The following is a 25684-nucleotide window of genomic DNA, read 5'->3' on the forward strand; positions in this document are numbered from 1 at the left end:
AAAACCCTGCTCAGACCCAGTCACTCTCCCAGCCTCTGCTCTACTGCCGTGTGACTCAAGACGCCGGGCAAGACGGACCTGGGTCTGACCCAGAATGTGGCAGGTCTTATGTTCCCATGTGCCTACGGATTGGGAAGAAGGGAGATTTCTTCAGCAGGTGCCTTGGGACAACAGCAGGGAGGGAGAGTGCAGTCCTGGAGCTGGCCCTTGGATGGGAAGGGCGAAACCAGCTCTGGGAGGTTCTTGAGATCCTTTTCCCCAACCCCGTCTGCAGCGCAGTCCTGGGGAGTGCTGCTTCCTGAAGGTCCGGCCCGTTGCCAAGCCTTGTCCTGGGCCGCGCTCAGTCAAATGATCGTTGTGCTGGTGGCTGGGCTGCCCTCTCGCAGCATGAACCAGCCCAGTTGCCCCCTGACCTGCCTGGGGACTACAGGGCGGGAGGTGGGCATGCAGCATGCCCTGCTGCTGGAGAACTGGTCCCAGGACTTGCAGAGTCTTGTCTGTGTGCTCGGAGCTGTACAGGTTGGAGGTTGCACAGGTTTGTTGGTGATGGGCTGGATTCTGGGAGGGCCCCAGTGTCCTCATTGACTGAACTGGGCCCTAAATAATCGCTGTGCACCCTTAGTCATGGGGTGCGTTGCTGGTTCCTCTGCTTGCTCTGGGGCTGGGATGGCACAAGGGAAAGGCGGCTTTGTGCCTCTAAAGGTGTCATGGAGCAGAGCATTTCCCTTTGCATGGGGCATCCACGGGTTCTCTTGGGATTTTGCTCTTCCCCCTCCCCCCTTTGACACGTGGCTTTGGCAGGTGGCTGTGGCAGGAAGCGGTGTTTCCCCTGTGTCGACTCCTGTATTTCCTCCCTCAACGCATCCTGTTTCGATCTCTTCCAGGCTGTTCCTGAGACTGCTGGCATCAAGTTTCCCGACTTCAAATCCGCAGGTGTCACACTGCGCAGCCAGAGGGTAGGCAGTTGCCAGGCCTCCGGGGCCGGCACCAATCTTTCTCCCTGTCTCTCTTCCTAGCCCTTCTCCTTTCATAGCCATGGAAAGGTATGCTTTCGCCTCTTCCATCAAAACCAGGTTTGGCCTGCAGCAGCGAGTGTGGGTCACGGCTGGGCTGGAGAGCATGGCTGCATTCGCCTTGTAGGGCAGCTTATCTCTGTGGTGCAGTCAGAGGCCCTTTGTGCATGAGCATCTGAACCTGCTGATGCCTCTTGCCTGTTAATTGTTGCCTGAGCTGTTAGTGTCACCCGGCAGCCCCCACGGAGCTGTCTGGGATCCAGTGGAATAAAGCACACAGCTCGGTGAGAGCACTGAGGACATCAGTGTTGGCAGATCCCAGGTTAGATTCTCACACCAAGATGCACACGAGTGGGTCTGTGCTTCCTCGGTGCTTTTTTAGGGCTTTCTTTAAGCTTAGGAAATTTTGGTGTGGAAAGCCACAGGCTCCTAGTTTTTCCCCTCCTTGCTGTTGGTGAGATAGTGAGCAAAGACCAGCTCGTGTTGTGTGCAATTGCTGCCATCTCTCACAGGTTCTGGGGTACGGGGTCTGGGAGCCCTCCTGTCTGTCTGAGTGGTCCTGGAGCCAGCCTTGCAAGACCCAGTTTGCCCAGGGGCTCCTCAGTCTGGTCCTGGTTTTTATAGGCAGGCAGCAGATGTCCATAGTGTTTCATTACCACCCTGAGAGCATGGGGCAGTAGTAGGTTGGTTGCATTTCCTGCCTTGCATAGTGATTTCTGCAGATACCCTTGCAAGGCTGCTTTACAGGGAGCTGGGTTGGCACCTGGAGAGTGTCAGAGGTTGCAGAATGCCCTGGGGCTCTCTGGGATGCTTCTCCGGACTCTGTTGTAGCCTCGCCTGGGCTTGGAGCTACAGCTTGCAAGTGATGGATCCTGTTTCTCAAAGGGGTGCTGCTGCCCATAGGTTTGCCACATGCATTATTCCCCAGTGGCTGCTCCAGCCCCCTCTTCCCAAGCCACCGCGCTGGGCAGTTTTCTGATACCCCTGCTCCAGCCTTCCTGTTTGCAAGCGAGCTAGCAGCCAGCAGCGAGGCAGAAGGCTTCAGAGGCGCCCTGTCCCATGGATGTGGGGTCTCTGAGTTGGTGCTGGGACCCCATTGCTGTCCCAGGGGCTGTGGAGCTTGAGGAGCTTGTCTCGCCTGCTGTCTCCTTGGGTAACAAAGCGAAGGCCCAGGATGAAAGGTGCGCGGTGCCATTGCCAAGCGCACTGAGGAGCGCTCCAGCTCAATCATTTAAGTCACAGCCAGGCACCTCCCTCCAAAAAAGGCTTCCAGCCAGCAGCCTGCCACACTCCCCGCTAACTAGAATCTGGTAGACAAATTGCCGGTCAGACCAATTAAAAAAGAAATAGGGGAAGAAAACTTTGAGCACAGCTTTCGTTCCCATTGATTCAAATATTCGCCTTCCCTGGCTTTTAAATATTTACTAGCCAGCTGAGGATTTTGTAGCACTGATTAATGAGCTACAATTTACTGCAGTTGGGTTTTTTTTTCCTCGGGGTGGGGGCTGGGCCCGTGCCACGGCTCCAAGATGAATGAGGCTTCCTGCCAGAGCTCAGGCCGCGGGTTTGTGGGGGAGGCGGGCATTTGAAAATGTTTATTCTTCATTTTTGATGTGCCCTGTGCTAAAACAGCCATGCTCATGCCGTATCCGAGGCTGTTGGCTTCATGCCTGCCATGACATTAACGCCAGTGTGGTCCTCCTCGGCAGCTAACATGCGAAACATCTGTCTGCCCTCCCCGGATCAATACCGTCCCTTCCAAACCTTGGCTCTGGACGCAGCAACATAAAATATCAGTTATAGTTATTTGGGTTTGATGATAAATTTAATTACTTGGGGCAATTAATAATTTATTTGTTTAGTATCGATTGCACTCCGAGGCATCTCGGTCAGATAAGCTGATGGGAATCTGCACATCCTGATTAGCCAGGAGAGCGTGTGCTTTTGGGTCTGTGACTTCCTAGGTGGTAGAGGCCCCCAAAGGCTGTTGTTGCTTCTGTTGGCAGCTTTGCAGGGGTGAAGCCATTACGTGGCATGCAGTTTCATGCTCCCCCCTGGTTGTGCGTACACGTGAGAAGTGGAGAGCATATGTGTGTGCTGCAGACTTGCTTTGTCAGCTTGCATGGGTTGTCTCCTCATGAGTGCTGAAGTCCTGAGCAAACTATGTTGCTCACTTGTGCATCTGGTGTGGGCATCTCTTGGGTCTGTTGTGTGTCCTGTAGCTAGGAAAGACTGTAGGAGAACAGTACCTTGCACAGCAGCCCCTGTGCACAGGTATGTGCTGTAGCAGTAGGGAATGGAGAGGACTGGGGAGCTGTTAGAGGATGATGGTGCTACTGAAGGAGCCAGAGCCGGTACCTGGAGACCACTGGTTCCTCCTTTCTCGTAATGCAAGAACAGGGGAGCACCCCCCAGCATGGAAAGGCTTCGTTGTCCTGCATGGCAGCACCAGCCAGCCTGGGACTCCCTGCACAGCACAGCGACGAGGCCAGACTCTCCCCCATCCTGCTGGTAACAGGAACTCGCAGCGTCGCAACAGCAAGGATTCCTTTTCCTTTCCATTTCTAATAATGCTGGAGGGAGCTCAGCCCTGCTGCAGGGACCAGCCCGGCCTGGCTGGCAGGGCCAGGTAAATCTTCCTCTGACCCAAGACTGTTTGTGTGTCACACTCTGCCACATGCGGCGTCTGCTTTCTCTGACACTCAGTATCGGCCATGGCTATTGATGAACGTGAGGCTAGGTGGCCCTCGGGGCTTAGGAAGCCTAAGGACAGAAACACCAGGCTGAACACACAGCCTTAACTCCGGCTGGGCACAGACAGCACACCCAGGCCATTGTGTATGCTCTCGCAGCAAATCTGTGTGTAGGTTGTAGCATCTGGGACCGCGTATGAGGGTGTTTCAGAAAGTAGCAGCCACTTGTAAATAAAACCACCGTGTGCAGGGAGTGGAAGACGGCTCAGTGCAGCAGCAGAGAACGCGGATGGTGGCGCCATTGAGCACAGCCATCACGTGTGACTCCGGGGAGAAGCGGTGCAGCCCAGGAAAGGTTCATTGCTTGCAGCGGTTTGATTTTAGAATTGCTGTTCTGAGACGCCCTCATACGTCCCATCCTGCCTTCAGCTGCCAGGCTGGCCCAGGACACATCCATTCCCCTTCTCTGCGGGCGCAGTGCTTTATTCATCAGGTCATCTCCATGCTGGTGTGATCCAGACATGCCACACATGGAAACAAATATTTCCTTTGGCGACCTGCAACGCTCCCAGCAGCTGCTTAATGCGCTGCAGTTACATGCAAGCTGTTTAGAAGGGAAAAGCCATGGAAATGCAGGGCTAGTGGTGCTCAGCCTTGTGATTTCTTGTTTGTCTGTATCTCTGGGGTGAAAATGTGGATACTTCTTTCTTTCCATGGGAGCAGATGGTCACCATGCCCGTGACAGCCCCCTGGCAGCCCCCAGAAGGCTGAGCTTTAGGCCTGTAGCTGTCTCCCATTTGGGGTCAAACCCAGCTGTCTACACCCTCCGGAGTGAGGTTTTAGGCTGCGATCCCTTGCAGCTTGCTGTGGTCTCACGTAAGGGTGTGACTTTGCTGGGTCCAGCCCCAGGGCTTTCAAGGGACCCACCAGCTCTCAGACAGGAGGATGCCGTTGATTCAGAGTAGAAGGAGGTGTTTGAAATGATGGACTGCTCCTATGTCTGCCCAGTTTCCGAGTCACTCAGCATCCAGGGGCACCTGCCTGGGCTGAAGGGCAAGGCCTGTGTGCTGTGACAGTCTCATGGCTTTGGAAAGAATCAGTCCCGTCACCCCCCTTGTCCTGGCCAGGGACCGTCACTTCAGGCTGTCTCAAATCTGCTGTGATTTTCCTCTTGAATTGGAGCCAAACAAGTCTGTGCCCCCTCCCCAGAGGAAATCTCCACGGACTGGGAGCCTCATTCCAGCTGAGAGGATTCCTTCAGTTCATCTCCCCAAAAAGTTGTGGGTCCCTTCGACCAGATGACCCGTTCATCCAGGAGCACCGGTGGCAGCTGCCACCCCTGGAAGGAGGCATCTAGCATTTTAACACCTTTGTGGGAGGAATGACCCTTCAGATATCCTGTGGTCCCTTAGCATCACTCGTGCACCTGAGCTCAGGCTGGCTGGACGTAGGTGTAAAACCTGTTATTTCATGGGCGAGAGGAGCCAGGGATGAGTTAGCCGCAGGTTTCCCACTTCTCAGCCCGAGCACCGTAGCACATGCGTTCCCGCAAGTCGCACAGAAATCATTGTTTCTGCAGTCACCAGCAGTGAGCGTCAGTGGTAGAGGCCCGGGGCTCCTGGAAGTTGGGTACCCGGGGTTGTGGTTTAGTCACGTGTGTGAACACGTGGTGATTCCCTTGTGCTGGTCTGTAGAAGACGCATCAGCATGTTTTTGTGTGTACTTTCCGTGTCAGTGAGTTTCGTGCAATCTCAGGTTGGCACACATGGGCTAACGGCAGTAATGAGGCTCCCTGGAGGGTTCAAGAAGAGGGTGGGCACCCCTGGTCGGGAGTGATCTAGGCACAGGGAAGCCTGTGCTCTGCTGTAGGGGTGTCCCAGGCTTCTGGGCTCTGCTGGTTGTTCCCCCCTTGTCTGCTCCACGTGTCGGGGGTTTAAGCCTCCCCAGAGGTGCTGGGTGCTGCTACAACCCAGGCTGGGGATGGGACTGGGCTGTGCCAGTGCTCCTGCTGGGAGTTAAAGCCAGAGGCTCATCCTCCCCCTTCTGCTTGGGGTCAGACCAGTACCATATCTGGGGTCAGGAAGGGATTTTCTCCCCTGGTGAAACTGGCTCGGATTGTGGGGGGTGTCAGCCTCTGGCTGGCGTCCCTGGATGATGTATTGACAATCTTTTATGGAAACAGGACATTGGCATCCATGGCCCCCCTGCTTTCCCAGGGGCGGGGGTGATGCCTGGGGCTGTGTCGGGGTGACTGTCGTGTTGCTCAGAGCTCAGACATGGGGTTTGTCTGGGCTGGTTTGCACAGGGCTGATCCTCGGGCAGGGTGTGGACTGGATGTGACCCTCTAGGTCCCTGCCAGCCCCACAGCTCTGGGTTCCTCTAGCAACTCCTACATGCTCCCTAGAGAGAGGCTTTTGCCCTCCTGTCTGGAGGAGACAGCCTGCCCTTTTTCCCCCCTCTCGGATGGGGAGGATGCAGACCACGACATCTTCGAAACATCAGGGCTCCCTCCTCCTGCTGCCGCCCCAAGCAGCTCAGGGGCCTGCAGGCCCAAGTCTGGGGCTCAACGTCAGCATGGAGGGCTGCGCTCAGGGAGCGGTCTGGTGTGCAAGACCACTCGCCTGTGTGCACTGTGCTGGATTTTAAGGGCTTAAATGCTTCGCACCTATGCGATGGAGGGTGTTGTTCTCGGAGCTGGCTGTGCCAGGTTGCAGGTGGGGGCATTCAGCTGCTTTTGGTTTGCACAAGAAAGAGTTCGTCTTCACTGAGCTCATGGTGGGCAGGTGTGCAGCTTGGACAGGGGAAAGGACTACACTGTGGGAGAGCCCAAACTCCGGCCTGAAAGAGCGTGTTTTCGGGGAGCTTGTGACTCCAAGGTGACAGGAGGTAACCATGCAGCAGCCCAGCCCAAGCCTGTAAATCCTATAAGCCTGGTTGCTCTCCCTACTGAGGCCTCCGTCTCCTCCCAGCCGAGCCTCTGCACCAAACCACTCCGCAAGGAGCTCCTATGTGACGGAGAGGTCTGTACTCTTCCAGAGGGAGCCCCGGGCCTCACCCTGGGTTATGTCTTACCCCGTTTAATCACCAGTTGGCAGACTTCATTCGTCGGCTGTAGCTCTCCCAAGCAGCAGCTTGGAGGAGTGTGGTGCTGGGGGGGTCTGGCCTAGGCAGAAAAGGAGGTGCAGATAGTGCCATGTCCCCTGGCAGCCTGAGGCACTCGGCTCACACCAGGCAGGAATTGGAGCATGGCAAGGCGTAGGCAGGTCCCAGGGGCCCTTTCCAGCCTGGCATGGGGCTGTGGGGTTTGAGGCCCAGTGGGTCCCATTCCAGCTGCATGACCCCCTTCCCAGAGCCTCAGGCAGCTGGTAGGCCCAGTGGTGGCCCCGGGGCCCCTGGGCCCTTCCGGCCTCTGTTCTGGCCCCAGGCAGCCATGGCACCCCTGCTGCAGGGGCTTAGGGCTCACACTGGTGCATCGCTTTCTATTTGTTTACCTCTTGACGCATGCGGTTTGTGCACACAGTGGAGGTGTTTCACGGCAAGGATGAGGGATCGCAGTCCTTCAGTCAAAAGCGATGTAGGCATCGTTATAAGTGCCAGCTGGCATTGCAAAGAGGGCTGCAGGAGCAGGAATAGATGAAGCTCCCAAATCCCAGTTCATCAGCTCCTAACTGGACCAATGTGTTTCCCAGGGATGATAATGGGGCTTGGCAAATTATAGCTCATGCTAATGGCCTGGCATCAAGGCAGGGGAAGAAGGGGAAGCTGCTGCTGCCCACAGGCTTTGCCCCACGCGCCCACCTGGAAGGTCGTTCTCCCCGATGTGCCAGGTTGTGCACGGACGTGGAGAGGCTGAACCTGCACGGTGCAAGAGGAATCAGTGTGTGCTTGGCACCTGCCCTCGGGTGCAGAACTGCGCGCCTCAGCGTCCACCCAAGCCTGGTGGCAGATCTGCTCCATGCTGACCGTGTCCCCCTCGTGCTCTGTTTGTATTGGGGTTTTTAACCATCCCCCAGAGGTGCTGGTGCTGCTGCAGCCCAGGCTGGGGATGGGGCTGGGATGTGCTAATGCTTCTGCTGGTACCAACCTGCAGGGTCCTGGCTGGAGGGTCTTGCCCCTGCGTTCAGGCTCAGCCCTATGCTGCACTAGGCAGGAAGGGATTTCCCCCCGTGCTCAGACTTGTCCGCACTGCGGGGTTTTGCCTTCCTCCACAGCGGGGCATGGCCTTGGCCTGGGGTGTCGGAGCATCTATCAACCCCCTTTGCAGCAGCAGGACGCTGGTGGCCATGGCCCCCCTACTTTCCCTGGGGCAGGCTTGAGTGTGATGCCTGGGGCTGTGTCGGGGTGACTCATGTTGCTCAAGGTTGGACACAGGGTTTGTCTGGGCTGCTTTGGACGGAGCTGATCCTGCCTCCAGCAGAGGTTGGGCTGGATGTGAGCTCTGCTAGTCCTTCCAGCCCTGCGGCTCTGGGACACTGCTGCATGCTGGGGCCTGTTGTCTGCCACTTGGCCCAAGGTGCTTTGTAGATGTGACACGACTCCCCATTAGAATCACAGAATCGTAGACAGCGAGCATGGGAAGGGAGCTCAGGAGTCGCATGCATCATCCCAGCCAGGGCTTTGTCCAGCCGGGTCTAAACACCTCCAAGGAAGGAGACTCTAGCACCTCTCTGGGTAACCTCTTCCAGCGCTTCATCTCCTCATGAGAGAGTTTTTCCTAATATCCAGCCTCAACTGCCCTTGCTGCAACCTGAGCCCATTGCTCCTTGTTCTGTCCTCCATGAGGCAGCTCCCACCGCTGTGGGAGATGTCTTGCTCAGTGACTGAGCCCTGCCCCGCCCAGCTCCAGGCTTTGGCCAGCCTGGCCTTTTGGTGGGGTTTAGTGTCTCCAGCCTTTCAAGCTGTGGGGACGTGCAGCACTCGAGCCAGCCGGTGTCTGGGAGAGGCAGGGCCATTTCCAGCCCAGCTGGGACCAGCCCATGCTGGCACCTTCTTGCCAAGCAGCACCGGGCACCAAGGCTTCCCCTTCAACGAGCCGGCCTAGCTAACGGAGCCTACCTAACAGATGATCAGCAGCATGTGAGTAATAGACTCCTCATTTAGTTTTAATACATTTTGCATAGAGAGCAATCAACCTTCATCGGTCTTAAAGATGAATTGGCTTAGCCAGCTAAATTTTAAAGATATTAGCCCGACAGCAGCCACATAAATCATAACATTTTCTTAATGATGGTAAAATTAAAATATACTCTGGCACCACGAAGCCGTGGAACCTTCCTGGGCCCCGACCACCCCCCCCAAATGAAAAGGAGTCTTAATGGACGTGTTTCTAACTTTAATGTGCCCGGATGACCCCCTCCTCCCTCCCCATCCTCTGCCTCTCCCCAGGCTCCCCGGCAGGGAGGTGGTGGTGGGTGTCCCACAGTTCTTCAGGCCAGAAGTAGCAGGAGGCAGCAGCCTTGGTGGCAGCAGTCAGAGGTTTTGGCAGCCCTGCCAATGCAGCACGGAGCCTCCCCTAGAAAAGACTGGGCCTCCTGCAGCGACTGGGCAAGGCCAGGGCAGGCAGGGAGGGAGTCTCATGCCCCCGCAGCGGGGTTGATGCTGCAACAGCAAGCGTGATAGCACTTGGGTTCTCGACCTGCCCTCTGAGCTGCCTGGGAGCATGGCTGCGAGCGTGCCCGGGGGCTTGCAGTCTCTCGCTGGGCACAGGCGGGCACTGAGGTGGGGTCTCTGGTTTAAAGCGGCAGAAAGATCGGCTCTCAGGAAACATCCTCACTGTCAGAGCAGGGGGGCTGTGGGAGAGATGCTGCAGCACTGGAGGTGTCAGGGAGAGGCTGGACAGGCACTGTGTGGGCATGATCTAGGCACAGCGATGCTGCTACAGGGATTTCCCCGGCTGCCGGACTGTGCTGTTGCCATGTGGGGTTGGGAGGGAATTTTTTTCCCCTCCTGCTGCTGCATGCCTCAGGGGTTTTTTCTCCTTTTTTTCTTTGCCCGTCCTTGGCAGCACTGAGTGCTGCTGCAGTCTGGGATGGGGCTGGGCTCTCATTCCCTGCTGGCTGTTGACCATAGATGCCCGTGGCTTCTTTAAATCCTCTCAGCCTCTTGGTCCCGCCTGGGTGGGTGCAGCTCATCTCTGAGCCCTCCCTCTTGTTGGCCAGTGTCCACGAGCACATCGGTTTGGGATGGTGCACGATCACCGGTGCCACTGCTGGGCATCCAGCCCTGAGATGCTGCCATCTTGCTCTGCCGACTCACGTGCTGGCCACTCTCAGGTGTGTGCCCTAGGTGACTTGCCCCTGTGGGGGCTGGCAGCCTCCGCTGAACCAGAACCCGGCCCTGTTCCTCCCCACTTTGCTGCACCAGATCTGTCCGTCCTCCCTGAAGTGTGGCAGTTGCCCCTGGAGGGCACCACTAGCTCATTTCATGAGGTCTTGACTTGCCCCCACTGCCCCGGGGTTAAATCCAGCTGCTCCTGGCACTCCTCATGGGGAAGGGCTGGTGCCAGGAGAAGCCGCTGACCCTGGTGAGGTTGGGCACGGTTGTTGGGTTCACTTTGCTCTTTTACACTGAGCCCTGGGCATTGTTGTGGGTCTTGGGAAGACCCTCTGTGCTGGGAGAGCCACGGCGTGCCACAGGAGGCTGGATCATCTTAGGGCGGCATCCTGCGTCCGTGCAGGGGTTGGGCCCCGCCTTGGGGTTCTGCACTTCCAGCCTGACCCACTGCTTCTGGCTTTGGACTCAGGCCCCATGGGGCGTGCTACACTGCAAGGATGCTGCCTTGGTGCCAGCTCCGGTTGGGCACGGGTGGAAGTTGCTACCTGCTTGCGGCTGTTCTGCCATCTCCCGCTGCAGCCAGCCCCTCCCAGGGTGGCCCAGTCCCCTCCACTGGGCTGCAGGCAAGGATGGTCCGTCTGGCCCCAGTCTCCTGGCACTGAGCATGGTGCCCTGCGAGGTCTGGAGCACCCCGGGGTGACGTCATGCCGCGGTGAGCTGCAAGCATGGTGGGCTTGCAGAATGGTCCTGCTTCATGGGGGTGTCCTTCTTCCCTGGCCCAGCTCTAGGCCCCTTCGTAGGTCCCATCCACGGCCTCCGTGCACAGCCAGGCCCACGTTCACATGCCAGTCGAGTCTCCGCGCTCTCACCTTTTGTGCTGCAGCCACCCCCACAGCTCAGGGGCCCAGCGGGGCCGTGGAGGAGGTAGTCCGTTAGCGCCAGAGTGTAATCAGGCCGGCAAAGTAGGGCAGCGCAGCACAGGAGTCTTTGATGGGCTGGGCTCGGTGGGAGCGGGCAGCTGCCGTGCTAATTCGGTGGCATGCGGAAGTGGCAGAGCAGCCCCTTGCCCACGCATGCGCACGGGCACTCAGGCCCCCGCGCCCGGGCTTTTCAGTGCCTGCCCTCAGACCGAGCCTGGAAACTTTCAGGCCCCCATCTCCCTCTCTGAACACTGGGCTGGCTTTTCTCTCCCTATCTTTTCTTTCTTTCTGTCTTTCTTTCTTTCTTTTTCTTTCTTTCTGGGTTTTTGTTCCCCTGCACTATAAAAAGCAAAGCTCTCTTGCCTTTTGAACTAGGCGGCTGCGAGTGAGGGCTAACTCTGAGCTGTGTGGCTCGGTTACCTTTGTGTTCCAGATGAAACTGCCAAGCTCGGTGGGACAGAAGAAGATTAAAGCCCTAGAGCAGATGCTGATGGAACTAGGAGTAGGTAAGTAAAGGGGGCACGCTAGAGACACAGACACACAGAGCGGGCCTTTGTAGTTGAGACAGGCTATTTTTTCCCCGAGTAAAGCAGCCAGGTTCTTGAATAACAGTATGTGAATGGTTTTTCAAATATTTCATGTGCTTAAAAAAAAAAAAGAGGGTAGAAGCCGGAACACGATGCACTGAGGCTTTTCTTTTCCTCCCGGTAGAAAAATGCTGTGAAAGAGCCTTTGTTTTTCTCCTCTTCAGGCCTCTCCAGCCTTTGGGCGAGACGGCCCAGCATCCAGGGCAGCCTGAGCTGGGTCAGGGCCTGGGGGACCCCGCGCACGTGTTGTTTTTGGTGCCCGGCACACCCTCCAGCCGTCTTTGTGCCCTGAGTAGCGAGTTCAAGCCTCACCCAGGCCTGCTCCCCTCCCTCTCGCAGACGTGGGAGATGAGTGGTTGTGCCCCAAGCTCCGGGGCTGCCAAGCCCTGTGCCCCTGGTGGCACCAGCGTGGGGCCCCCAGACTCAGTGCAGGCAGGAGGCACCTCCGGCTCAGCATGGCAGGCAGCAGATGCTGCTCCTGTCCTTGTGACGGTCCTCTGTGGAGCCCCGTGATGGGAAATGGGGCACGGGTGGGGCTTGGGGGGCAGCCCAGAGCCAGGTAATGCAGGGCCCCCTCATCCCTCCAACTTCACCGCCTTGCAGGCTGTGCCAGGACACCCTGGGCAGCCCTAGCTCACCGCCCTCCTCTCCCTCGCCCTCCAGACCTGAACCCGATGCCGACAGAGGAGATTGTGCAGATGTTCAACGAGCTGCGCAGCGACCTGGTGCTCCTGTATGAGCTGAAGCAGGCCTTCGCCAACTGCGAGTACGAGCTGCAGATGCTGCGGCACCGCTACGAGGCGCTGGCCAAAGCCGGCAGCCTGGGTCCTGGCAGCGCGGAGGGCGCCCATGCCGACGGCCCAGCTGCCCCGGGTGCCGAAGAGGGCAAAGCTGATGCCAAGGACCAGATCATCGATGTGGTGGGAGCACCCTTGACCCCCAACTCGGTGAGCAGGGACTGGGGGCGGGACTTGGCCTGGCTTCAAGGGGGTGCCAGGGGCCGGAGCTCCCGGGGGGGCAGGTCTGCAAGGGGATGGTGGGCAATGGCCGGGGCAACCGCATCATTAGGGGCATGACTGGGAGGCACCAGGTGCAGGGGGTCCTTGGGGTCCACCAGCCCTACCCCACCCTGCTCTGCCCTATCCAGGGTGCCCTGAGGGCTCTGCCAGGCGGCACTGTGGCTTGCTCAGGGCACTGCTATCCGCGCTGCGCAGGGCCTCAGCCCGTGCGTGTGCAGCACATGACAGGACGTGGAGACACCTCCCCTGCCACCATGCAGGCGGGTAGTGGCAGCGTGCAGCTTGCTCGCTCGCAACCCTCCATGCATGTGTGCATTGGGGTGGCCGAGCAGGGGGGCGAGGTCTCCAGCCCCATGCTCCCAGCGCCACCTCCTGGGACTGCAGACAAAGAGGGGAGGCCAGCGGCGTGGCAGGGGTTAAAGTGACCTGGTCTCTGACATATTTGAAAGAAATATAATCAAGTGAATTCACTGCAAGGCAAATTCGGTACCTACAGGCCCCTGTTAAATACAGCGCTGACCTTTACCGGCTGATTACACAAAGACGACACAATTAGATTAGTCCAAGACAAAAGGTCAAGCGCATTCACACTGTGACCATTTTATGCTACCTTGGGCAGGGGGAGGGGGCTGCGTCCCGGCTGCAGGGGCTGGTCCTGGCTGCGCTCAGGGAGCAGGGCCCATGCGGTGCTGGGGCTCCCCTGGTTGGGAGGATGCTGGGGGGCTTCGCTCCATGGGGGGCACGGTTCCCAGCCCCCAGCCCAGGCTGGCAGACCCCCGCCCAGCAGGAAGTCTAAGCCATGGCCTGTCCCAAGCTTGATGGAGCTGGGCGCCCACATCTGGGGATGGCAGAGGGCTGGGGACACGGAGCCTTGTGCCAGGCCAGTGGGCACAGATCAGCTGCTGCGAGAGCACGTGCGTCCCTGGTACAGACGTCTCTGGGGGCCCGACCCCTCCTGCTGTGGGGGTCACCTGGGCTCAGCCATGCTCTGTTCTTGATCCCCATCCGGGTTCCCAGCAGGTGGGCCCGGGCCAGGCTGTGCCTGTTTCCGTCCTGGGAGCTCCAGGTTCAGCCTGATTTAATTCACCAGCCGCTCCTGCAACGAGGAGTGTTGCTGCCCCAGGCTTGGTCACGGAGAGCCGCCCACCTGGGGAGACCCGGTGCCACGTCAGTCCCGTGCTCCCCAAGCCCCCAGGCCGGTTGGGGCCGTGAGTGCTGGCCCGCCGGGGCCCGGCCGCGGGGAGGTGAGAGGTGAGCGGCGCGCGGAGCAAATTAGTGCCAAGCAGAAGTGCAGCCAGTTCCTCCAGATTAGAGCCTTTGATGGGCGCGACTCGGACTCCGCGCGGCTCGTAATGAGTGAGTCGCCGGCGTGGCGCTTTGTTCCCGGGCTGGCGAGTCGGCCAGCTAATGGGTAAAGGAAAGGCCCTTGCCTCTCAGAAGTCTCGGGTTCAGAGTCGCCGCGAGCCCGCTTTCAAGCCTCCTTGATCCGAACTCCTGCTGACGGCTCGTTTCTGAGCCCGCTTGAAAGCCCAGAGTTACATTGTTAAGATCAAACAGCCTTTCTTTCCCGGCGGAGTTGCAATCTCCGGCTCTATCGACATAACGCGCGGTGCGTACGCACGGCCTCCCCCAGTCGCTGCCTTCTAGGAGTACCGCAGCCTGGCCCCTCTCGTGAGCTGCCGCGTGGAGCACCCAGGCTCGTGCCCTGGCCGGGTTGTCAGGCTCCCCCTGGGAAGCCGCCAGCTCCTGTTTCCAGCCGGGTTTGGTTTTTCCTGTGACTTCCCCCTGGCTCAGGCCCAGGCTGCAGGGAGCCTTGGGGGAACGGTGCCTGTGAAGGCAGGGCTGGGAGCCTGGTCTGTGCCTGCCCTGAGCTAGGGGAGGCTGTGCCTGTCCCTGGTGCGCTGGGGCCCAACCTCTCCCAGGTGCCTTCCTGCTCCTCACCCTGTTCCCTTGGTCTCCCACCTCTCCAGGCACCTGCTCCTCCGGGAAGGAGGCTGCTGGGAGCGTGGGGCAGGAGACGGCCATCTACCACGCCCAGGGCCCGACTCCTGCCCCGATGTGCCCAGGACAGTGCGCTGGGGCCGGGCCTGTGCCTGAGTCTCCCGGGTCTCCAAGCATTCGTGATGCCAGCAGAGATCCCCCCTGCAACAGGCTGCCTCGTCCCCCTGCACCCACCCCCAGCCCCACCGCTCTTCCGCCGGGCTCCCTGCGCGTCCTGCTCACCCTGCATCTTGCTTCCGGTCTCCCCCGACAGCGCAAGCGGCGGGAATCGGCCTCCAGCTCCTCCTCAGTGAAGAAGGTGAAGAAGCCGTGAACCTCGCACCCGCTCCGCCTCGCCTGCTGCTGCCCAGAGCCTGGGCCCCGGCCAGGGGCTGAAGCTGTGAGCTGGAGACAGCAGGAGCCGTGCCAGGCCCAGCCTGGCCTGCCCACAGGACCGGGGAGCCCTCCAGCAGGAGCCAGGGCACAGCCGGACAGTGCCCGCTGCACCCTGGAGCCGGCGGCTGTGCCCTTCCCTGCGGCATTCGCTGGTGTTTTTATATGCCCTGTTTTGTGAGCATCCCTGTAAATACAGAGCCCATTGTCGTGGACCTGCCCCGTGTCGTTTGTGGCCTCCAGTGAGGGGGGTTGACTCCACCAGTGCTGACTCCTGGCCCTGGGGGAAACCTTGGTCCCGGGCTCCAAGCTGCACGCAAGGCTTTTGCTGCAGGGTAGGGGCGGCACGGGCTCCATCGCCACCACCCGCAGGCCTGAGCCCCTCGCACCCCTGTAGGGGCTGGGCCCTGCTGCCTCTGCCCAGGCTTGCAGGCCCCGGGCCTGTCACTTCCATTGGGGGCGGGGGGAGGAAAGCTGTGCTCCCCTCCCCTGGTGCCTCTTGAAGTGTGGCCAGCGATCGATGTGACATGACAGCATCCTTGATTCAGCCTGCCCCAGCAAAGGTCAGAGGTCAAAGGCCACGGTCTGGGCTTTCCATAGAAAACCAGATTCTCCTCCCCGCCCCCCCCAATAGGCCGGCCCTGAACACCTAGGGCTGCTTGTGTGGGTCCTGCCCAGGCATGGAGGTGGCAGCAACGTACACGTGTATGCACATATGTGCACGGGGAGACACACCTACACAGGTGTACACACATCTCTGCACACCTATATATATGTGTGTGTATATATATACACACCTATGCAGTAACACAAGCTAATGTGTGCTAATATGTACATGTATGTGTACATGCATGCACGCACTGCCCGCCTCCCCTCCCCAAGCCCAGACCAGGCGCACACGGCTCCTTTTCCCCCAAACTTTATTCATGTGGCACATTTACAGCGAGGGGCGGAGTAACTAGACGATGAGATGCCGGGGCGCAGCTGCGGCGGGTCGGACTGGAACACCACACACCATGCAGTCATGTACCGCCAGGTTCAGTGCCTGTATTGGCTGCGCCTGGCCGGGGCGGGAGGGGGCCGGCACGGCGGGAGGGGGGCAGGGGCACAGGTGTGCTGTCTGCCCCCCGGGAGCCGGCCAAGCTGGGGGCACCCCCGCGGGATCCGGGGCACCCAGCCAGCTGCTGCCGAGCGCCCGCGGGGGCTGTGGGGGCAGGGGAGGCTGGGGCGGGGGGCACGGGCGTCCACTGCCGGCAATGGACGGGGGGCTGCCGGAGCCTGGCCTCCGGTGGGAGCGGGCATCGCTCCAGCAGGGCCCAGGCGGCGCGGGCATCCCCCCACCCCCCTGGCCTTGCATTGGGGGGGCAGGGGGCTGTGCCGGGGGCGCCGTGGCCCCTCCCCAGCAGCCGGGGGCGGGCAGGAGGCCGGGGCGAATACAGGCACTTCACCTTGAACAGAAAGAGACGATCGCTTGTCACACACGGGCTCGGGGAGGGGGTGTGGGCATGGACAGGGGTCTCGGGGCGGCGGAGGCGAGCGCTCGCGGCCGCGGGCTCCCGGCACGGCCGCGGGGGCCCAGATGGGAGGGACGGGGCAGGAGGGGACACGCGGGGGCCGGGGGCGAACGGAAAGGGGGTGCCGACGCGAGAAGGCCGAACTACAACGCTACGGAGGCAGGGCAGGCGCTGGGCGGGCGCGGGCGGGCGGGCGTGGGCTGGGGCCATCCCGCTCCTCCCCGCGGCCTTCCCGGCGCGGCCCCCCGGTCCCTGCCCCGCGCATGCGGCTGGGGGGGCCGGTGCCGCCGTCGTTGCCACGCGAGGGGGGTCGTCGCCACCGCCGCATCCTCAGTGGCCGTGCGGCCGCTCAGGCCCGTCCTGCTGGGGCGGCCGCGTGCAGCCCTGTCCGGCCGGCCCGGGGATCAAAAGGGCTTGGATGTCTGCTTGAAGATGAAGCCTCTGTGGGCCAGCGTCTTCATGATGTTGGCGATGTTCTTGCAGTCATCTAGGGGCAGAGAGAGAGAGGGGCAGGTTAGCACAGCCCGGGCTGCGCGGAAGGACGCGGCACTGGGGAAGGGGGGCGTCTCCAGCACTGCAAGGGTTCGAGGCTGGACGGGCGCTGGTGGGGATGAGCTGGGCGCAACAATGGCTGTGCTTGTCTGGGGGTTTCCCAGGTGTCTGGGCTGTACTAGGTGCCCCCCACCCCCTTGTCTGCTCCACGTGTCAGGGGTTTTAACTCCCCCCAAAACACTCGGTGCTGCAGCCCAGGCTGGGGCTGGGGCTGGGCTGGACCAGTGCTCCTGCTGGCACCAACCCTGCAGGGTCCTGGCTGGAGGGCCTGGCAGGGCCCAAGGCAGCCGGGGTGTGGGTCGAGGTGCTCCGCAAGCACACGGGCCCGTGGCTGGTGCCTGGAGCCGCTCACGCACCCCCAGCCTGGCACTCAGCCTGGGACCAGGTCGTGGCCTGAAGCCCTAGGGCCCACACAGGCCCCTGGCCCCGGCACACGGCTCTTGCTTTCGGTGCTGGAGCCGAGGGCAGGGGGACAGGCCTCAAACTCGGGGCAGGCGGCTCGGGGGGCCGTGTCATTCACCCGGGGCTTGCGGCGGGGCTTTAAATTGATTCCCGGTGTCTATATTTCATGCTGGAAATTGGCTTGTACATCCCCACGGTGATCTATGGGGGCCGTCTCCTTAAGAAAAAGCAAGAGTAAATGTGTAATTTCTCCCTTGACAGCCCACGGCGCGGCGGCGATCCTTCTTCCCGCTCCCGCGTTCCGGGACAGCGCCACCCCCTCCCCAGCGCCGCGCCGGCCCCCGCGCCCCACGCCTTGATGTCTCCATTTCATTACCGCCCGCCCATTCATCACGCTGTTCCCGTAAGGGTGACTTTGCCCACTTGCGTGTGGCCGGCCAGGCTGGCGGGCGCAGGGAGGGGTGCCCTGGCAGCGGGGGGTTGGGGGGCACGGTGCTGCCCCCCGGGTGTTGGAGGTGGCAGCTGGGGGGGGCTGGAGGGGGTGGGGGAGCATCCTTACTGATGTGTAAATGATAAAGAAGCCTCCACATCCATCTCGGGACTGTAAATCCAGGCGGCGCGGTACCATCAAGCCGCAGCGATAATAATGTGAAATTAGGTCTCTCGATCAGCGGGAGGAGGCCTTTTAATCACGGCTTAAAGGGTGCAAACGCTGTTTATCATAATTGAACTGTATCCGGGCTAATTGTGCCCATATTTCACTGTCTCGGAGGCAGCCGCCGCCTGGTGACGGAGGCCGCGCCGGCCGCTGGGAGACGGGCCGGGCGGCTCCCAGGTGCGCCGGCAGGTGCTGGCCATGGGCGCGTCCTTGCCTTTCTCTCCTGGCCCCCCTGCCCCAAGACCTCCCCCACGGCTCCGGGGAGGGGAGGGGAGGGGAGGGGATGCTCTGGGTCACCCCCAAACAGGGCCAGCTTCCCCTGGGCAGTAGTGGGCAGCCTGGACGGGGCACGGCCTGCTCCCACTGGCTGCCAGGTGGACAGGCCTTGCTGTCCCTCCATGCCAGGACCCAGAACGGGGCGGTTGCGGGCAACCCCCTGCAAGAAGCCCCGGGAATGGGAATGCAGGTGTCCTCGCCCCCACCCGTGCCTGCCCTCCAGTGTTGGCATGGGACCAGCACCTGGCTGGCTCCCTTGGGCACGTGGTGTGGCTGGGAAGCAGATGGAAGGGAAGCAACCATGCTCCTGAGTCCCGGGGTTGGGGCACAGCAGGCCAGGGCAGCTCTGCCACTGACACCCCTGATGTCCCTGGGTGCCTCACTGGCTTTTTGGCTCCGTGGCACAGGTGCCATGCCTCGCCACAGGCGCTCAGAGGACTCCAGGGGAAGACACGCAGCTCTATCAGCACCCGGGCCTCACAACCAGCACCCAGGTCAGGACATGGGCAAGCGTCCAGCCGACCGCGTCAGAGAGGAGAATTCATGATGTCAGAGGCAGCTCAGCCAATTGTAAAGACCTTGGCGAGGCTTCACCTGCATGCTGCTTTCACAGTTTCATAGTTTCTAGGGTCGGAAGGGACCTGAGCAGATCATCGAGTCCGACCTCCTGCCATGGCAGGAAAGAGCACTGGGGTCAAATGACCCCAGCAAGGTGTTCATCCAGCCTCCTCTTAAACACCCCCAGGGTAGGAGCCTGCACCACTTCTCTTGGACGTTGGTCCCAGACCCTAGCCGCCCTGGCCGTGAAGTCACCTCCTGATGTTGAGTCTGAATCTCCCCTCTGCCAGCTTGTGACCGTTATTCCTGGTCACTCCTGGCCGTGCTCGGGGGACAGGGACTCCCCCAATGCCTGCTGATCCCCCCTGACTAGTTTGTAACAGGCCACTAGATCCCCCTCAGCCTTCTCTTGTGGAGGCTGAACAGGTTCAGGTCCCGTAGCCTCTCCTCGTAGGGCCTGCCCTGCTGCCCCCTGACCATGCGAGTGGCCTCCTCTGGACCCTCTCCATGTTGTCCACATCCCTCCTGAAGTGCGACACCCAGAACTGGACGCAGTACTCCAGCTGCCGCCTGACCAGTGCCGCATGGAGGGGGAGGATCGCCTCCCTGGACCTGCTCGAGATGCATCTGCGGATGCAGGACAAGGTGCGGTTGGCCTTCCTGACCGCGTCCCCACACTGCCGGCCCGTGTTCATCCTGGCATCAACGATGACTCCAAGATCCTTTTCTGCCTCTGCCCTGACGAGAGGGGAGTTCCCCAGCCTGTAGGTATGGTGCCGGTTCTTCCTCCCGAGGTGCAGCACCTTGCACTTGTCGGTGTTGAATCCCATCCTGTTCTCATCCGCCCACCCCTGTCACCTGTCTAGGTCCGATTGCAGCCTATTCCTCCCTTCTAGCGTGCCCACACCCCCCCACATCTTAGTGTCATGAGCAAATTTAAACAGGGTGTTTTTTACCCCCTCGTCCAAGTCACTGATGAGGGTGTTGAGCAGTGCAGGCCCGAGGACCGAGCCCTGGGGGACCCCACTGCCCACGTCCCTCCGGGTTGAACATGACCCGTCCACCACCGCTCTCTGGGTGCGGCCCTCCAGCCGGTTGGCGACACGTCTGACTGTGGGTGTTGACACCACAGCCCCCAGTTTCTTAATGAGAACGGGATGAGAGACAGTGTCGAAGGCCTCCGAAAGTCCAGCTGAGGGGAAGCCCCCGGATCCCTCTTAACTGAGCTGGTAGGAAACCGTGCCGTGCATGCAAACAGGGGGTGCGCTATGGGGGGACTGTCCCCGCAAGCCAGGGAGCATCCCCCGAGTTAACCCTCGGGGAGCAGGCTCAGGAGGCACCGGATCCCCCCAGCGGGGGAGCGTAGGGGCGGGACTGCCGGCAGGCACTTCCGGGAAGACCAGAGCGCCTGATTGGCTGTTGGGACAGCGGCGGGCATTTCGAACCATGGCCTTTCAAAGCCACGGTTTGACGTAGCTCCCGGCACTTGTGCGCCAGGAGCAGGGAGAAGATGAGGGATCCAGGCACACGTGTGCCCCCTTACCTGACCCTTGGTAAAAACCATTTCAAAGCTGTCCACCACCCAGCTGTGATGTCAGAGTGATGGAATCCCCCTGCGATGACATCACAGGGAGGAGCCGAGGACCAAGTAGGGGCTGACTGGCAAAGCCTCTCGGCTGCTGGTGCTGCTTCGGCCCCCCGGTGCCCGCTGGCCCCGCACAGGGCTCCTCCCTGGCCCTGCCAGTGCCCCCTCAGCCCTCACCCCAGGTTGGCCCTGGGGATTCCTCTCTGCCCTGCACAGCTGCCCCCCACAGCTGCGGGTCACAGGCCTGTCCTGTGACTGTGGCATCCGAGCCGGATGCAAACATGTCCCCCTCTGTGGGTGCCATGACCTGGCTCTGGCACGGAGAGGACACGGGCATAACTGGGGCCTGGCCGCAGTGCAGGGGCCATGGCCGTGAAACATCCCCTTGGCGAGGCCAGAGCACCGAGTCCACAGATGCCTCGACACGCCAGTGCTGGCAGCCCAGAGCAGCACGCGGTCCCGGCATGGTACAAACGGTGGGCGCTGCAACACCAGCACAGGCAGAAGCAGTGAAAGACCTGGCTGCCCCCCCCCGGCCCCAAAGCCTTTCTGAGCTCCAGTGATGGGCGACAACTGCCATGGATATGCAGCCACCTCTGGGGTGGGCACTGGACCCATGCGCAGGGCCACGGGAGGATCTGCGAGCAGCCCAGCACGGCAGGGGAGGCATGGCAGAGCTGGCCAAGCAACATAGCTGCCCTCCCGGCCATCCTGAACATGCTAGATCCCAGAGGGAACCCACGCTGTGTCAGGTGTCGGACATGGGACATTGAGAGGGCACAGAGCCGGGGTGTGGAGCTCGCTGTTCCTAAGCTGCCCTGGCCAGAAGCCCGCCTGCCGCGGCTGGGGCCTCCGGGGAGGATGTCTGGCTAGGACCCCTGGCGGCCAAGCGGGACTCAGCACCAGCCTGGCAGCAAGGGTAGGGAGGTGGGGGGCACCACAGACAGCTCCTTGTGTTGCAGCTTTGCACCTCCACTGCACCCAGGGCCTACAGAGACCTGTGCACATCGTCGCACAGACTACGGGGCACACGCGGCGGTCCCCTATTCAGTGCACACTTACACCCCACTGTGCCCTGGGGAGAGCCCCGGCACCTAGGAAGCAAGGAACGTACGGGACTGCTGGCACCAGGCATGTGCCCCTGCCCCGGGGCAGCCGGCAGGGAGATCCAAGGGGTCCGGTGCTGCAGGTATCCTGTATCCCTCCCCAGCACTGGCCCAGGTTCAGATCCAGGGAGCTGGGGAACCACCAGGTGCTTGCACCTCGGGGCAACCCCTCTGCCCTCGCTGTGCGTTGCCCTTCACACGCCACCCTGCTGCTCCAACGGCTCCAGCACGAGCCCACCTCAACGGGGCAGGTGTAGCCCCCCGCGTGCCAGGCCTGTCATCCGTCATGTCGTGCGCCAGAGCCGACCCCGCGCCAAGGTAAACACGCTTATTACAATTATCCATGTAAAAAGAATCAACAACAGCAGAACAACTTTCTAATACGCAATTACAGCCGCCTATTGATTTTACAATGTAATCCGCTCCGATTGATTTAATAACACAATTATAGGCTGGCTCTCGGGATATTAGACAGGGAGATTTTCATAAACTCCAAAGCAAAAAAAACCAAAACAAAACCAAACCCAAACAAAACGGCTTTTAAACCAGCCCCGTCAGACGGCAAACAGGGGCAGGTGGCAGCATCGCTCTCCGTCTGCCCCTCCGTTACCGGGGCTGATTCAGACAGGATTGTGGAGGCCAGGGACGTGACCGGGTCCCCCTAGGAGGCACAAAGGGACGCGGGTGGCACGTGCTATGTGCCACGGGGTGATTGTGGCAGCCAGGCCAGGAAGCAGGCGCTGGTGGGTCTCTGGTGGGGAGCACCCAGCCACAGCGGGAGGGCTCTGAGCCTGCAGCTCTGAGCCCAGCGCTCGCACCTCAGGGCAGTTGGGAAGGGGCGAGGGTGGCAGGGAAGGGCAAGGAGAACACCCCGGGAATTGGGCAACCCCGTAAGCGACCCCTGAGCATGAGGGAAATCCAGCTAGGGACCCAGTGACCTGGAGGCCCCGAGCGCGGCCAGCCTCGTCCATGGGAGCTGGTCCCGGGCACGGGACGGCACAACCCGCCGAAGCCCCGGAGCCCAAACCTCCCTCCTGTCCCGAATCTACCTTGCGCCCAGGCCTCACTTCCAACAGAGCCCGGCTCACGCCAAGGGCAGCTCAGCTGCCGCTCGCACGTCGAGGCCTCTCCCATCCCAGTTGTCGCTCGGGCCCACGTCCTGCTCACGGCCCAGGGCCGGGTGCTGCAGGCGCCATGCACACTGCCCGGGGCCAAGGCACCCTGAAGGGTCGGGTCCTCCCCGGCCGGCGCCGCACGCGCACGCACGCCAGCACGCACGCTTGCTCTCGCCGCTCGTTCCCCGCTCTCTCAATGTATTCCCGACTTTATGGGCACATTTTTCTTGTCAAGCTGACAGGGTTGCTAAGTGGATTTCTCTCTGATACGCGGCCGGATTATCACATTACTCCAGTGTCCTACACAAACATATTACTTTATATTCAATAGCCCTAATGAATATAAACTGCTTTTTCTTTTTTGGGGGGCGGCAGGGGGGGTAATCTATAGATTTTTAATGAGGGCACTATTAACTCCCTCCTCTTTAAAACAGACTTTAGGTGCAGCCTCTGACTGGAAAATCAATGGTGTTATTGTAGGAATATTGTATATTGATATTGTAATAATAAGATGCAATTGATTTAGGGGATGTTGTGCGGTGTGTAGGGATGGGGTCAGCGCAGGGTGACTCTTCCTGCCTCCTGCACACGCCGGCCGGCGCAGCCAGGCTCTCCCCGGCATCGTGGTCCAGGGGCCACGGCCCCCACGGCGGTTCGGGTGAGCGGAGGCTGCAGGGGAAGCCTCCGGACCCCGCGCTCTGGGGAACAGGCAGGACCAGCCCCCCCTCCCAGTACACCAGCAGAGAAAACCCTCGGGCGGTCACAGGGTGACGTGCCGCCCTGCCGGGCCTGGTCCTCGCTCCCACTGCGGCAGCTGCACGCGCTCGTTATCCACGCGCCAGTCCGGCAGGGCCTGGCCCTTGGGGATGCCAGCACCCGGTTCCACGGGCTACTTCCTCTGTCTACCCTGGTGCCTCGCGACTGCACCCCAGCGGGGTCCTGGCATTGGGACCTCGCTGCAAACTGCGACGAACAGACAAGCTGGGTGGCAACTACAGGATCTGCAGGGGGACTCTACCGTGCTGGGATGGGGGCAACCATGTGACCGCAGACTCACAGATAATCCCACAAGAGAAGGCTGAGGGGGATCTAGTGGCCTGTTACAAACTAGTCAGGGGGACCAGCAGGCACTGGGGGAGTCCCTGTCCCCCCGAGCACTGCCAGGAGTGACCAGGAATAACGGGCACAAGCTGGCAGAGGGGAGATTTAGGCTGGAGATCAGGAGGCATGACTTCACGGTCAGGGCGGCTAGGATCTGGAACCAGCTTCCAAGACAAGTGGTGCAGGCTCCTACCCTGGGGGGCTTTAAGAGGAGGTTGGATGAACACCTTGCCGGGGTCGTTTGACCCCAGTACTCTTTCCTGCCATGGCAGGGGTCGGACTCGATGATCCACTCAGGTCCCTTCCGACCCTAGAAACTACGAAACTATGAAACTCCAACGGGCAGGCCACGGACTGCCAACGCAGGGACGCAGCGCCACATCCACCGCCCACGGCAGCCACCGCTGGACAGGACACGGCCGTTGGCAGAGCTGCCCACGGGTGAGAGCCTGGGGTCCAGGGGCTGCCACGGCCTCGGAGTCGGGACAGTGACCTGCTGCCCCGGTCCCGGTGTGCAACACAGAGCACGACACGGTCCTGCTGCAGGGCGGTAAAGGCCACATCCCTGGCACAGACACCGAGACCCCGGGGAGAAGAGCACCGGGCCGGGCCGGGCCGGGTGTCGCGGGGGCAAGCAAGTTCGTGCCCGGCCCCCTCTTGGCCCGCTCATTTGGAGCAAGCCGGGCTGCACCTGTGCTAGCGCCGGGAAGACGGATCACCCCGAGCCCTGTGCTGAGCAGGTCCATATTTAAACTGTCCCCATGCTTTATGGTCTGTACAGGAGCCGGCGCTCGGGCGACGAGGGGCCATTTGTCAATGTTATAATGGCAGATTACTGTTAATGAATAATAGCGCTGCTCCCTTCGTACGGCCACGCGCCGCACGCCTGCCGCCCGGCCCCGCCACCTTCCGGCCCCCTTGAACCAGCCCAAGTTGGTTGGGGCCCGGCTGCCCCCCCGGCTGTGCCGACAGCGAGCGGCCGCACGCTCTGACAGTCAAAACACGATTGTTTCCTGTGCCGTCGCCTCTTCCTCCGCCTCCTGCTTGGCCTGTCATCGGCTCATCGCAGTCCCCGGGGCTGCAGCCAGCCCCCAGCCCGGCTCTGTCCGGAGCAGATGGGCACCGGGGGCTGCAACTGGCAGCTGGGGGTGCAGGGAGGTGCCCGGGGACCCCAAGCCCATCTCCCGGGGGAATCGGGACATGAGCGGTGCCCTTCTCCTCCAAGGTGACTCTGGGCCTGGTTTTGACTCTTTCCCCAGCAGCGCCGCATAAGACAGCACCCAGCCTGGGGCACAGCAGCTTGGGCTGGATCCTGAAGCTGTTGGTAGTTGAGCCGGGTCCTGCAGTCAGCGGGTCTGCTGGAGTCCCGGACCCCCTCAAGCAGGGCTGGAGGGGCAGAAGGGGCTCGGGAGCTGGGTGCCAGCAAGGAGCGGGCAAGCCTGTGAGCAAGGGACCCAGTAAGTGCTGCAGATAGCAGGGTGCGGGGTTGGGGGTTAGTGATTGGGATATGCACCAAGGTCCCCAGGGCAGCCGGCTGGGGAAGCCGTGGAGGAAGGACAGGGGGCTCACCTCCCCCGAAATGAATGAGCTCAATAAGCCTGTGGCCGGCGTGGCGGTGGGGGTGCCCCCAGCCCGCCGGCAGGTGCATGAGGCGGAGCTGACAGCGAGCGCGTGGAATATTAAGAATAACTTACCTCATTATCTGCAATTACATTACTGCCACACACCTCATTTCTTCCCCCAGAAAGGAAAATTAGTTTTCTATTGACTTCCTCCGCCTGCCTCCCCAGCGCCCGCTACGGCAGCCCGCGCCCACCGGGCCTTGGCCCCTGCCCGCCCGCACCTGTGGCTCTTCCCCCCACCCCCTGGCAGGGAGAAGCCCCTCCATGCCCACTCTGGCCCCTGCACCACGGGCAGACGGGGGCCTGGCCCGGGGCAG

General features: G+C 61.0%; 2 protein-coding genes across 6 annotated transcripts in view; one reads left to right on the forward strand and one right to left on the reverse strand.

Moving 5' to 3' along the window:
- The window catches only part of DMAP1 (DNA methyltransferase 1 associated protein 1), a 33682-nt gene extending 18589 nt beyond the window's left edge, over positions 1-15093 (forward strand). The window contains exons 9-12 of the mRNA XM_090049877.1: positions 885-956; positions 11333-11405; positions 12150-12433; positions 14760-15093. Of these exons, the coding sequence (XP_089906003.1) occupies positions 885-956; positions 11333-11405; positions 12150-12433; positions 14760-14819 (489 nt within the window). The 3' untranslated portion in view covers positions 14820-15093. The remainder of the gene's footprint in view (positions 1-884; positions 957-11332; positions 11406-12149; positions 12434-14759) is intronic.
- A 688-nt stretch (positions 15094-15781) lies between these two features.
- Positions 15782-25684, reverse strand: part of ERI3 (ERI1 exoribonuclease family member 3) — a 160731-nt gene continuing 150828 nt past the window's right edge. For all 5 annotated transcript variants that reach the window (XM_090049878.1, XM_090049881.1, XM_090049880.1 and 2 more), the window contains exon 8: positions 15782-16879. In XM_090049878.1, the coding sequence (XP_089906004.1) occupies positions 16797-16879 (83 nt within the window). In that variant the 3' untranslated portion in view covers positions 15782-16796. The remainder of the gene's footprint in view (positions 16880-25684) is intronic.

Source organism: Crocodylus siamensis, chromosome 5, assembly GCF_052110815.1.
Source record: "Crocodylus siamensis isolate JL-2025a chromosome 5, ASM5211081v1, whole genome shotgun sequence".
Lineage (NCBI taxonomy): Eukaryota > Metazoa > Chordata > Crocodylia > Crocodylidae > Crocodylus > Crocodylus siamensis.